General features: G+C 44.4%; 1 protein-coding gene across 3 annotated transcripts in view; it reads right to left on the bottom strand.

Moving 5' to 3' along the window:
* The window catches only part of TRIO (trio Rho guanine nucleotide exchange factor), a 457553-nt gene that overhangs the window by 260074 nt on the left and 184461 nt on the right, over window positions 1-13018 (bottom strand). For all 3 annotated transcript variants that reach the window (XM_075062688.1, XM_075062687.1, XM_075062686.1), the window contains exon 9: window positions 9639-9869. In XM_075062688.1, the coding sequence (XP_074918789.1) occupies window positions 9639-9869 (231 nt within the window). The remainder of the gene's footprint in view (window positions 1-9638; window positions 9870-13018) is intronic.

The following is a 13018-nucleotide window of genomic DNA, read 5'->3' as shown; positions in this document are numbered from 1 at the left end:
ACCCCCCGCCCCAGAGCCCAGGGATCCAGAGGGAGAAACAGACTGATGCTGGATCCCGGGCTTTCATGGAGTTTCCTGTGCATGGCTGACTTCTTCCTTCAGGGTGTGCTGAAAACTGCAGCTGCTGGAAACCCTCCAGTTCCCTCTCCTTCCCCCTCCCACCAGTGGAAACTGCAACTTTCCTCATCCACATTGTGAGTTCGCAGAAATGCAACTACAATGGTAGCTGTCCATCCCTTCCTGGAATTGGAGCAAATTCGCAACATGGCCAAGGCCCAAGAGTGAGAACAAAGCATGCAAAACTACAGGCCTCAGCCAGATAATTCAAAGACAGTTTGATAATGCTCACCTAGCTTGTAAACTAGATCTGTGCATAGTGCGTTCCTCTACTAGTGCAGCCTCCTGCAGAGGGTTCATTGTAACTGAGTCCACCACTGTTTTCTTACTGCTCCTCTGACAGGGCTAGAATACACCTATATTTGGGTTCCATACCCTTGATTTTGGTTTCTTTTCTTCTTCATAATATCAGCCAGTAATGGAACTAGTTTTGAGGAGGAAGGAAAGATGAGGCGTGTGTGTGATGATGTCAAGCAAACAGGTGGGTGCCAACAACATTAACAGAAATCAACTAAAAATATCTGCTGCCAGATTCTGAATGCTAAATCTTGAGAGTTCTACAGAGACTGAGCTGTATTTAGTTTTGAGAAACCCATTAACTACGATGAATAAACTTGTCACAAGTCTGTTTTCTACCCAAGTACATTCATGGCTCTCTGCAGCTGTGTATGCCCTCTAAGGCTACATTTATATCACAGAGGTCATGCAAGTCACAGAATCCGTGACTTCCAGAGACTTCCATGACATTCTCTGCTTCAGCTCCAGGAGCTGCAGGACTCTGGAGCTGGCAGCCAGTGGGCCCCTGGGAACCCCCCAGCTCCCAGCCACCAGCGTGGCAGGGGAAACCATGGAGCTGCTGCAGCAAAAGTCACAGACAGCTCAGGGCTTCCATGAATTTTTTGTTTATTGCCCGTGACCTGTCCGTAACTTTTACTAAAAGCAACCATGACAAAATCTTAGCCTTAATGATGACTTGCAGCTCTTTGTATGGCTGAACAGCAGCAATTTCTGATCTCCACCTTACATCAGTAAGCAATATAAATAGTATAGATATGTCTCCTCATACATAAACAAAAAGCTTTTCCTCCCTGCATTTCCCTATTCCTCATCCTTTTGTCTGATCTCTGAACTTGTTGAGATAACACTCATCCTGTCAAGGGGAAGAGATGTAGCCAATGATTTTAGTTTATCCATTTGTTGTATGGAGTTAGGATTAACTAATATGTCATATTATGTCTATATCCATTGTATGTTAAATAGAGTTAATTTGTAGGATTATAGAAGTGTAAGATTGATCATTATTTAGAGGGAATCATGTATTAGATATTTGTAAAATAGACTGAAGTGCAAGACCTGTAGGCTGAGGTTTGCAAGATTTTAGCTAAGCTATTTTAGGCCTTAGAGATAAGAAATGCTGACATAAGTAAATGACTGAGGAATAACTCGATGCCCTAAGATTATGAGAAAAGAGGTACCAAGTCGTAACATTGCGAAAATGTAGCCAGAAGATTAATTTTAAATCATAAAAATGCTGTAAAAGCACATCTCTTTCCATCATGTGTCTTAACCACAGGTGCATCAGTGCTACTGAGAATAAGGAGAACATACACAGCCTATAGAATTTGGGGTAACTTATGTTTCTAGGTGACACAGACCAGTAAGGAAAAAAGAGGGTTGACACTTTCACGTACATGCGCAGAATGTAGGTGTAGACAGAATGACAATACAAAAAGGGGGTGCCCAGTGTGGGAAAACTGAGCTTCGTATGGGAGAAATCCAGCAGGGGCCATCCGCGTATTGATGATCAATCCATGAGAGAGCCATCAGAATCTAACATTATGTAGGAGGATGTGAGTATGTCTGAAGTTATAACTGGTGCATGGACCCATTTAGGAGCTGTATATGCTGTGTCATTGATAACTTTGTTGGCAGCTTTAATAAAATTGATAGAAGAGCATGGACCTTGTTCTTTTTTATGTTGGTTGCCTATGGTTTCATGTGTTCCAATGAGCTCTAGATCTAAAACACGCAGAGGTAACTCTACTGAGCTTGAAACTGTAGCCGCCAGAGCCGAACCCTCAAGCATGTAATAACAGTACTAAAATTAACTTTAAATAAAATATAAATATATAAATAAGGCTAATATCTACCTCTTATTTAAGAACACCTGTTGTAAAAGGTGCATTTAAATTTTACTACTGCATTTAGTTCTCTACTATTCTTGGTCAGATCATTTCCTTTATCATAGGCCACGTCTACACTACGCGATAATATCGAATTAGCTAAAATCGGTTTAATAAAACTGATATTATAAATTCAATTTCACGCGGCCATACTAGGCACAGTAATTCGGCGTTGTGCGTCCATGGTCCGAGGCTAGCGTCCGCTTCCTGAGCGTTGCTTTTGCGTACGCTATTCCGAGTATCCCTACGTTCCGCGTCTCCCCGCCCTTGGAATTCTGGGTTGAATCCTTGTCGTGAGGTGGGCTTCTGGGGTACAATGTCGTCAGTCATTTCCTGTTCCTCCGGGACAAACAGCTGCAATCCGATTCGCCGCCATTTTCCCTGGATTTGCCCTGGGAGTGCCTCGCCGGCAACCATGGAGCCCGTATCGCGGTTTTTTTTTTTCCCAGGCACGTATGTGTACTGGATGCCGCGGACCGAGGCAATACTCCGCGCTACCCCAGCAGCATTATTTGCTTTTTGCATGCTAGCAGAGATGGTTACGTCGTTCGTGACCGTCTACTGCCGGGTAACTGGCCATTGAGATGCGCGTTTCTTCACCCTCTGCTACTTGTCAGCTAACTATCATGAGTGCCTGGCTGAGATCGGCCGGGGGGCAAAGCAAATTGGGAATGACTCCCCGAAGATCATCCTCCTTTATGGTTTTCTAAATGAGTCAGTCCTGCCCTAGATAAGGGGCCCAATGTACTAGAGGAATCAGTGTATCAGGCACGTGCTCCATGTCGTCTTCACGGGGTGCCCCTGCAACAACCCCCCCGTTGCTTCCCTCCTCCCCCACCTTCTGGGTAGTGCAGTGTCCCCCCACTGCTGTATGAAGTTTAAGAATGCAGGAATTAAGAACAGAGACTTGTTAGTGGATAATGAGGGAGGCAGCCTCGGGCTATGACAGTCCAGGCGGACATAAGCGGTGCGGTGGGAGAGGAGACAAGCGATGCTGCTTGACAGTCCAAGGCAGTCAGAATCTTTTCTATTACACGGACAGGGGAGGGGCTGTTGAAGCTCAGGCACCCGTTGCTTGTAGGAGACGGTTACCAGCCGTTCTGTTACCATCTACTCGGAATAACTGGAGTTCTTCCCTTTTTACCAGCCCCCCGGCTAGCCCTCACCTAAGGCCAGCCGGAGCAACTCACGGGCTGATGGCGATGATGGATATTCAGTTCATATTGTCCGTCTTACCACCTGGGAGGGACGGGGAGCGGATACTGCTCTTGCCCTGCTCGCGATCACGTCTATCAACCAGCGAATCGTCACCTGGGTGACACTGAAAGAAGTCAAGGAAATGATATTTCTTCTCTTTTTCTTTACATGGAGGGGGGACTGAGGAGCTATTTCCCTAACCACGCCAGACACTGGTTTAAGCCTTACAGACATTGGAGCCAGCCAATAGAATGCAAAACTTTCCAGAGACTGCTGTGGCGTGTGGGATAGCTTGGATCCTCGCCCCTCCATCATTGGCGTCCTTTGCTCTTCGGCTTTCCCGTTACGCCTGTCACGCAGCGCTGTGTAGCTGGGATTTTTTCGAACGTTTGGCATTTCGTGTTCTGTAACGAGCCTTGACCTAGAACAGATTTGTCTCCCACTTCCAGCGCATCAGATTCAGTATCCTCCCGACGGGTCCATGCTGGGCTCTTTTTGTTTGGACTGCATCGCCACCCGTTGCTGATCAGAAGCTCCCGCGGACAAAACAGGAATGTAATTCAAAAGTTCGCGGGCTTTTGTTACCTGCCGCTGCATCCGAGTTCAGAGTTGCTGCCAGAGCGGTCAGTGGTGCACTTTGGTGATATCCGCCGGAGGCCACTAAGCGTTGATTTCCTCCACATACCCTATCCGATATGTTTATATCGATTTTAGCGCTACTCCTCTCGTCTGGGAGGAGTACAGAAATCGATATAAAGTGCTCTTTATATCGATATAAAGAGCGTTGTTGTATGGACGGGTACAGCGTTAAATCGATTTAACGCTGTCTAAATCGATTTAAAGGCGTAGCGTAGACCAGGCCTTAGTCTTCTATCTATTGCAAAAATCCCTAACAAAACCAAAAAAACTCTACCATTATAAAGCACCAATTTTAATTGTGTTGTTGCCTCAGTTGAATTTTGCTCTCATTGTAAGACCCATCCAAGCTGCATAGTTTGTTTTACTCCCAACAGCTCATATCCAATATTTTGTGAAAGGCAGATGTATGTGAGAATTTCATTTACAAGTTTTTTATTAATCTTAATCAACATGCAACTTAGTACCCACAATACAATGGAATGTGTGGCCAAATCTCCAAGTTAACCCCATAATCACTAGCTATTGATTTATGAACAGATTTATATCAACTAAAATCCACTTTCAGTAAAACTTAATCTAGATCTTTTGTAACAGAAATTATAAGCATAAACATGGCCTAATTTCTTTGTTAATTTGGGTTAAAGATGAATAATGAGTCTCTTTGCTGGGCAATACTTTCTGTATAGTTCTTTTCATAAACAAGATCTGTGTATTTCTTTATCTCATTCTGAATCTCTCGTTCTAATTTTTTTGATCTAGATTTGGCTTCACAATGCCATTTGCTCTAAAACTGTGCCACCATAAACAAATAACCCACCCTGTGTGTTCTGAACTGTATGGTACTGAAGTGCACTACTCATAAATTGTCAGAAGAAATGTCTTCACATTAAGTGAGAATTGTACATTGTTCTAAAGATTGACAATGATTGGCAGTTGCTACAGAGTAATACTCAATGACCCCTTCCTCCCCTCACCCCTGAGCACAGTACCCAAAGATAAAAAAGCCAAGTGGGGTACTCCTACTACAGAACTTCCTTCCAGCCTCGAATTAACCAACCTTGCCTAAGAACATAATGCCTATTCCCTGTGCTGTGCAGCCACACTGCAGTGCCAACTTTGTCTTGGAATACAGGCTTTTGATTACATCCATTTACAATTGTTTCCGTTGATGCTAATGAGCACATAGATCTGCACAGAGAAATTAAGAACTTCAGTCCTCTACAGATATGATACTTATTGGGTCTGGGCAGTGCTGGAGTACACCAAACCCCTAAAATACCACTAGTCCTGCCAGGTGGACTGTGACTCTGAGACAAGCACTGTAGGTATTTCAGCCAGCTAGGCTTCACAAGCGCTAGCCCTGTTGCAACCCAATGACCACTCAGGCACATGGCTAAGTGACATCGTACTTTACTAGAGTGGGCAGGAGAGGCAAGCCTGTGTATTAGGTACCCTAAGCGCAGAGGCTTAAACAGTTCCAGTTCGAAGTGAGTAATCACAGGCCTCTCAGCTCAGCCCAACTGATCATCAGGGCTCTTCAGGCTCAGTATTGCGGTGCCCAGTCCTGTCTCTATTCAAGCAAACAGAAGCTTGCAGATTTCCAGGTCAGGGTCACTTAGTGGTGTCTCTCTCATTGGGACCTCTCTGTACTGGTTCCCTGCCCAGTCACTGCTGCTCCCCCAGATAAGAGCCTCATAGGCCTACAGACAACTGTAATGTCCACTGCCGCAGCCCGTTCCACATATGGCTCTGCACACAATTCTTAGGGGCTCCCCTCTGCATCTGGCTTCTCTGCAGCTCCTGGCTAGCCTTGCAGTTGCTGCTTCCCAATAGAACCCTGCCACTTCCTGGCTCAGGACCCTTAGGAAAATGTATCCATGCCTTACCCAAAAGGTAATAGGAAAATGTATCCATGCCTTAACCAAAAGTTTCCTTTCTTGGAGGAATGAGGTCCACAAACACATGGCATTGGGCTTTCTGCTCTATGCAGCCTAGGAGGCAGAACAAACCTGTCAGAGGCAGAATAGCTGTGGCTTCATCTCTAAGAGACTGCCAATTGAGACACCTCCATATCCTAGGAAGATTAACCACTTCATCAGTCAGAAATACTAAGCATTAAGATTATATAGAACAACCCGCCTTCAGAACAAGGAATTCAACTAATGCCTTTTGAGGGCCAATTACTAATCCTGTATCTTTTCTCCATTAACAGCCCATTTGGGGTGGGCTGGATCTGTGGACCATCACTCCAAGAAAGAAATTTTTCAGTTCAGGCACAGACAAATGTCCCTATTCATTATGATGGCTACAGATCCATGACACTGGGATTTTCATAGCAGCATTCGCTCTGGGGGAAAAAAAATGTGGGGTGAGGATTATATACAATTATGTACAGATGCAAAAGGAAATGGCACTTAATAGTTACTGCATAAGATAACTGTATGTCCCTGTGATGGGGTATACCAGACTCTCCGAGGCCTCTGCTGGAGGCCTCCTCACCCTGCCACACCCTGCCCCAAAAAAGAACAGTGAAGAGGGTCCTTCAAGCTACCTAGAGTGGCTGGGTGGAATACAGCCAGTCAGGACCATCAGGCTAATATAAAAAGAGCCGCAGAGCCAGAGGGAGCTCAGTCACTTGCTGGAGCAGTAAGAGTGTGGATGAGGTGTGGCTGGCTGACAAAACCCCGGACAGGGCATTGCGGCCAGAAACCAGGGACAGCAAGAAGGAGCCATGAGTTGGTTATTACAAGGCCCAGAGATAAGGGTGAAGACACTGTGGAGCTATGGAGAAGTGGCCCAGGGAATTAGAGAAGCTGTGCAATATAGTTAAAGGCACACAGCAGATGTCTGCTACCTACAGGGTCCCTGGGCTGGGACCCAGAGTAGTGGGCGGGTCTGGGTCCCTCCATCCCCCATTAGCCACGAGGGAAAGTGGCCTGGACACTGAGGCACCCCAGAGTGGAAACTGAACTACAGTGGCCCAGCTGGAGAGCTGTAGCCAGGAAGCCCAGGAGGGTGAAGAAATTGTCTCCAGGGACAGAGCCCTTGGACACCACTCTATCCCAGAGCAGGGACAGTCAGAGAGAGAGTGCAAGCACATGCACTTGGCCAAGAGGGCACTCACGAGAGGTGAGTGTACCCTGTTACAGTTCCACCTATCAAATATGAAGACAGTATGAACCAAGTGGCTGCTTCACAGATTTCCTCATATAAGGCGTTGGATTTTTTTTTCCTCCATGAAGCTGCCACAGCTGTGAGCTCTGATAGTGGACGATGGAGTTATGCTCTTTGACTTGCACGCTTCTCATATACAATACCTTGGCCACCTGGAAATGATGGATTTGGAAGACTGTTTTCCCTGTGTGTGTCAGATGATAAAGCACAAAGCGTCTGTCTTTCTGACAAATGCTGCATAGTGAATATATACTTTGAAGAGCTCTGCAGACATCCAAATTATGCCATAATTTCTCTTTGGGGTGAAATGGAGCTGGACAGAAGGATGCGACAACAATTTCATGAGCTCTGTGGACCCTGAAGTTAATCTTTAGTGTGAAGGCAGGGATGGCTCAAAGTACTTTAGCTTTATGTAAGATGCAGTACTGAGGTTCCAGGAACCAAGCACCCAACTCAGACTCTCCGCAACCCGACACAATTGCTACCAAAATGATCACTCTAATGGTTACAAAGTAATGAGATATCTTTACAAGTGGTTAAATTGGAGAGCCTGTAACAGCACTGGGAACTAGGTAAGATCCCATAAGAGAACTCTATGCACTTCAGGAGGATGTAGAAGAGATGCTGCTCTCATAAGAAAAACACTGACTATCTGGGCAAGATGAAATCTCCCACTTGCCTGATTCCTTAAGAATGCTTGACAAAGCAGCAACTTGATCCTGGAGCATCTGTACTGCCAGGGCTAGCCAAAGTCCATCTTGAATAAACTCATGAACTATGGTAATTATGCAGCTGTAGGGACGAGACTGGGTATGAACAGGAGAGCCTCGGCCACGCCATTGGATGGCCTGAATTAGTAGATTTGTTTATAGAAGCTAAAACTGTGGCTATTACCTCTCTGAATACGCTTTTTGGCTTAAGAGGCTCTGTTCAAGAACCAGGTAGCTAGGCTAGATCGTCTGGATTCGGATGCATGAGTGGCCCCATGTAATATCATATCCCTTCTGGATGGACAGCAGATAGGAAATCTTTGTATCATGTCAAGGAGACTAGAGAACAAAGGCGTCATTGGCCAGAATAGGTATATCAGAATTACCAGTGCAGCTTCTCTCCTGACCCCTTTTGGCCATCTTTGCTACAAGGCATCTGCTGCAGTGCCTTTGTGATCTCATCAGAAAAAGAAGAACCTGAAACCTTGTGATAAAGGCAATAGGCAAACCCATTGACTGTTGGGAAACCAAAATTCTTTACCAGCCGACTGAACACCTGTGGATGCAGTTACCATTTTGCCTGTTCCAACTTTGCCTGCTGAGCCTGTTGGCCATAACATTCAATTTTGCCTTTGATGTGAAAGGAGTGAGTAGACTGCAAATTGTTCCCTGCCCAAGTTGACGACAAGGCAAATTTCTTTTTTGCAGCACTGTAGACCTTGCTCCCCTTTGTCTGTAGATAAATGACATGACTGAGGTGTTGTCTGTCACGATCAGCTCGAGGGAAGTCCCAGTATGGGAGCAAAGCTGTGAGACCACATTGCAATGCCCTGAGTTCTTGTCACTTTATGCCACAGTTTCTCAAACACGGGTCACCGCTTCTGTACGGAAAGCCCCTGGCGGGCTGGGCCGGTTTGTTTACCTGCCCCATCCGCAGGTCCAGCAGATCACGGCTCCCACTGGCCGCAGACTGCTGCTCCAGGCCAATGGGAGCTGCTAGAAGCAGCATGGGCTGAGGGATGTACTGGCCACCGCTTCAGGTATCCTCATTAATTATTGTAAGTGCTAACCTGTAGGTGAGTCATTAAACTGGAGTGACTTTGGCTTCTCACAGATGGCTATCAGGGAGAAAGTTAAAGATGGCCTCTATTTTTCAAAATAAACAGAGAAACCTTGTGTTCTGCTCAGTGTTCTTCTTCTCAAAAACAAAACAAAACACACCTGACTCATTCCCTAAGATGTATGCAAGCTATGCATCTCAACTTCCATGCTTCCTCACAGCATCACTACTCGATCATTACCAATAATTCAGTGCTGTCATTACTGTAAGCTGAAACATTCTACATGACATTAAAAACAGCACAAATGAATACCTAATATTGGGTTGCTAGATACCACAGATTTGTAACTGTGGCATTTTGCCAACAGTATGCTTTATTTCAAAAAATTTATTTCCATCTACCTTTTCATTTTCTTCTAGATTGAGTCTCTGCCTATGACTGGTAACACTGGGCTTGGATTTTCTAATTTATACAGGAATTGCTTGGTTTGAATTCTTTTCTAATCTTTGTTAACAGTGTATTTGGTCACAAACACTAACGTCAGGAGACAAACTAACCTGTTGGACATCTTGTTGAAAAACACAGAGCTGAAGCCGTTGGTGCAGGCGGACCTTCCGATGCTGCCAAATGTTCTCCAGTTGTCGCTGGTGGTGCAGTACTTCATGGATGACATCCAGGACATGATGCACTGCCTTGGAGTAGTTAGCAGAAGCTGTTAATGAGTCAGAGCTTCCAGGAGTCAAAGGTCGCTGAAGTTTGTCAAGTAACGACTTCCCATCTTGGCTCACCTAACCGGCAAGAAGGATGAAGAATTAAGTTTCTGTTCGAAAGCTCGTTAATGAACAATGCATACTACAAAATTATACAGAAAGGATTAATTGAAGATATGGCAGCTAGCATTCTCCACCTCTAATCCCAGAGTGGGAACACACTGCTGTTACAACAGATTGTATATGTAAGTTTTCTCTGCACTATGTCCACTGTATGCATTAAGTTACTGTTCTGAAACAGTGGCCTACCAATAAAGCTAATTTTTCTAGTGACTTGTCAATAAGAGTCAAAGTGATGTGAGTTAAGGATAAAGTTGATTTTAACTGAATTTTGTTGATTTTGCATGCTTAAGTCAAAGTTTGCTATTACTTGTGACAACATTAGAATAAGATGTGGATGTTATCAGAGCCGGAGTCCTTCTGTGAAGCATAATATTGAGAAATACATAACAAATCTTGCTACATTTTAACCTGTAGTACTTGTAGCAGAGTATCAGGTTAATTCTATTAGTTCTATTTTGATTCTACCCAACCATTAAACTGCAAAATAATTTCAAAAGAACACAGCAACTTATTTGGTTTAGTCTCACTAGCTGAAGTAAAAGCAGCAATGATTAAATGAAGAGGTGAGGTTACTTTTAATTAAATGTTGAATATTCATTGTTTAAGTGCTTCAGAAATTAATTTTAAAGATTAATTCCAATTAAGATGCTGTCATTTGTAGGAAGAATTTGGTGCACTGCTCTGACAGCCCACAACTGTACTATTGTGAAAAGAACGCCTTCCAATTGTGAAGTAAGAAAAAAAGACCTCTCTCATTCAGTAAGAATCAGACTTTAGAGACAATTAAGACCTAATATCTCAAATCCAACCCAATCTAGAGATGGTACAGGGTTCTTTCCTATTGTGTATTTTCTAATATTCCACAGCCTTGCAGAGTTTCAGAGGTTCTCTCTTTTCCCAGTAACTAAACAGGGAAGCATTTTATCATCTTTATTCCCACACACACGCCTTACCTATTTGAGTGGTTACGTTTAAACACAGAATATTGTAATATGGCCAAAGAAAGTACATTTGAAAATATGAATATCCTACAAAGTAAAGTAGGATAGAAAATAGGCATCTATATATGCAGCAAAAATTGGTAGTTCAGTAGATGATGTTTTTCCTTCTTAATCAGTAACTCAATTAATGAACCAGAACAATATTAGAGACTGGATTTTTTCTTGCAGGTATGTCAAGAAAGGAAGGCCCAGATCATTTTTTTAAGTAGAGTGTCCACAAGAAACTTTCCATAAAATTAGGATGTCAGCCCCTGTGTTCTGACATAATTTATTAGTCTGGTAACCATAGACCTATGAATTTTTTTCCTTGTAAAGTAATGAGGGAAAATATTCTTCACATCCTGTCCTGGACTACTGTGCACAGTTACTGTGAGGTGATAAATACTTAATATGTTCCACCTTATTCATAGATTTCAGGGCCAAAAGGGACCACTGATCATCTAGTCTTACATCTGGTATAATACAGGACAAAAAACTTCCCCAAAATAATTCATCAGGTAGATCTTTTACAAAAACATACAATTGTCATTTTAAAACGGTCAGTGAGAGAGAATCCACCAGGACCTTTGATAAATTGATCCAGTGGCTAATTATTCTCATTGTTAAAAATTGATGCCTTCCTTATTTCCACTCTGAATTTGTCTAGCTTCAGTTTCCAGCCAATGTACCGTGTTACACCTCTCTCTGCTAGACTGAAGAACCTATTTTTAAATATTGTTCCCCACATAGATATTTACAGATTGATCAAGTCACTCCCTTAACCTTCTTTTTGTAATGCTAGACTAAAGGAGTTCAATTTGTCACTAGAATGCATATTTTCTAAACTTTTCATCATTATTGTAGCTCTTCTCTAAACCCTCGGAAATTTATCAACATCCCTCTTGAATTGTGGGCATCAGAACTGAACACAGCAGTGGTCACACCACTGCCAATTACAGCGGTAAAATAACGTCTTGCATCTACTCAAGATTCCCATTTACGCATCCCAGGATCTCATTAGCTCTTTTGGCACAGGATCACACCAGGAGCTCAAGTTCAGCTGATTATCCACTACAACCCCACTGCTTCCCAGAAAAGAGTTCCCCATCCTGTAAGTATGGCCTACATCAGGGGTGGGCAAACTTTTTGACCTGAGGGCCACATCAAGGTAATGAAACTGTACAGAGGGCTGGGTAGAGAAGGCCGTGCCTCCCCAAACAGCCTGGCCCCCAGCCCCATCTTCCCCCTCCAATATCCTGCCAACTGCCCCCCTCAGAACCTCCAACCCATTCAACCCCCCCTGCTTCTTGTCCCCTGATAGTCCCCTCACAGGATTCCCTACCCCCTATCCAACTCCCCCTGCTCCCTGTCCCCTGCTGCCCCGACCTCCATCCACACCCCTGCCCCCAACAAACCCCCCAGGACTCCCATACCTATCCAACCTCCCACCATTCCCCATTCCCTGCCCACCTCAAACCTGAACCTCCGCCCCATCCAACCACTCTCCGCCCCCTTACTATGCCACTCAGAGCAGCGGGAGCTCACAGCCTGCTGCACTGCCCGGCAAGAGCGGCATGCCAGAGCGCTGGGGCGGCATTGCGAGCTGAGGCTGCAGGGGAGGCAGGACAGCAGGGAAGGGGCCGCGGGCTAGCCTCTCTGGCTGGGAACTCAAGGGCCGGGCACGACGGTCCCGCGGGCCATAGTTTGCCCACCTCCGGCCTACGTTCTTTGTTCCTAGATATGTACATTTATATTTAGCCATAGTAAAATGTATATTGTTTGCTTGATCCCAGTTTACAATCTTTCTGAATCAGTGGTCTGTCCTCTTCATTATTTACACCTCCCTCAACTTGTACATCATCTGCAAAATTGATCAGTGATGATTTTATATTTCCTTCCAGGTCATTGATAAAAATGTTTAACAGCGTTGGACAAAGAACCAGTTCCTGTGGAACCCCATTGGAAACACCTGGCTTGATGATGATTCTCCATTTACAACCACATGTTGAGACCATCAGTTAGCCAGTTTTTAATCCATTGTATGCATGCCACATTAATTTTATAAGATTCTAGTGATTGGGCATACAAACGATCCACATGTATAGCCAATATCTGAGTTTATGT

Source organism: Chelonoidis abingdonii, chromosome 2, assembly GCF_003597395.2.
Source record: "Chelonoidis abingdonii isolate Lonesome George chromosome 2, CheloAbing_2.0, whole genome shotgun sequence".
In the NCBI taxonomy this organism is placed as follows: Eukaryota; Metazoa; Chordata; order Testudines; family Testudinidae; genus Chelonoidis; species Chelonoidis abingdonii.
Note: the sequence above shows the minus strand (reverse complement) of the source record. Positions and strands in the feature narration are given on the sequence as shown.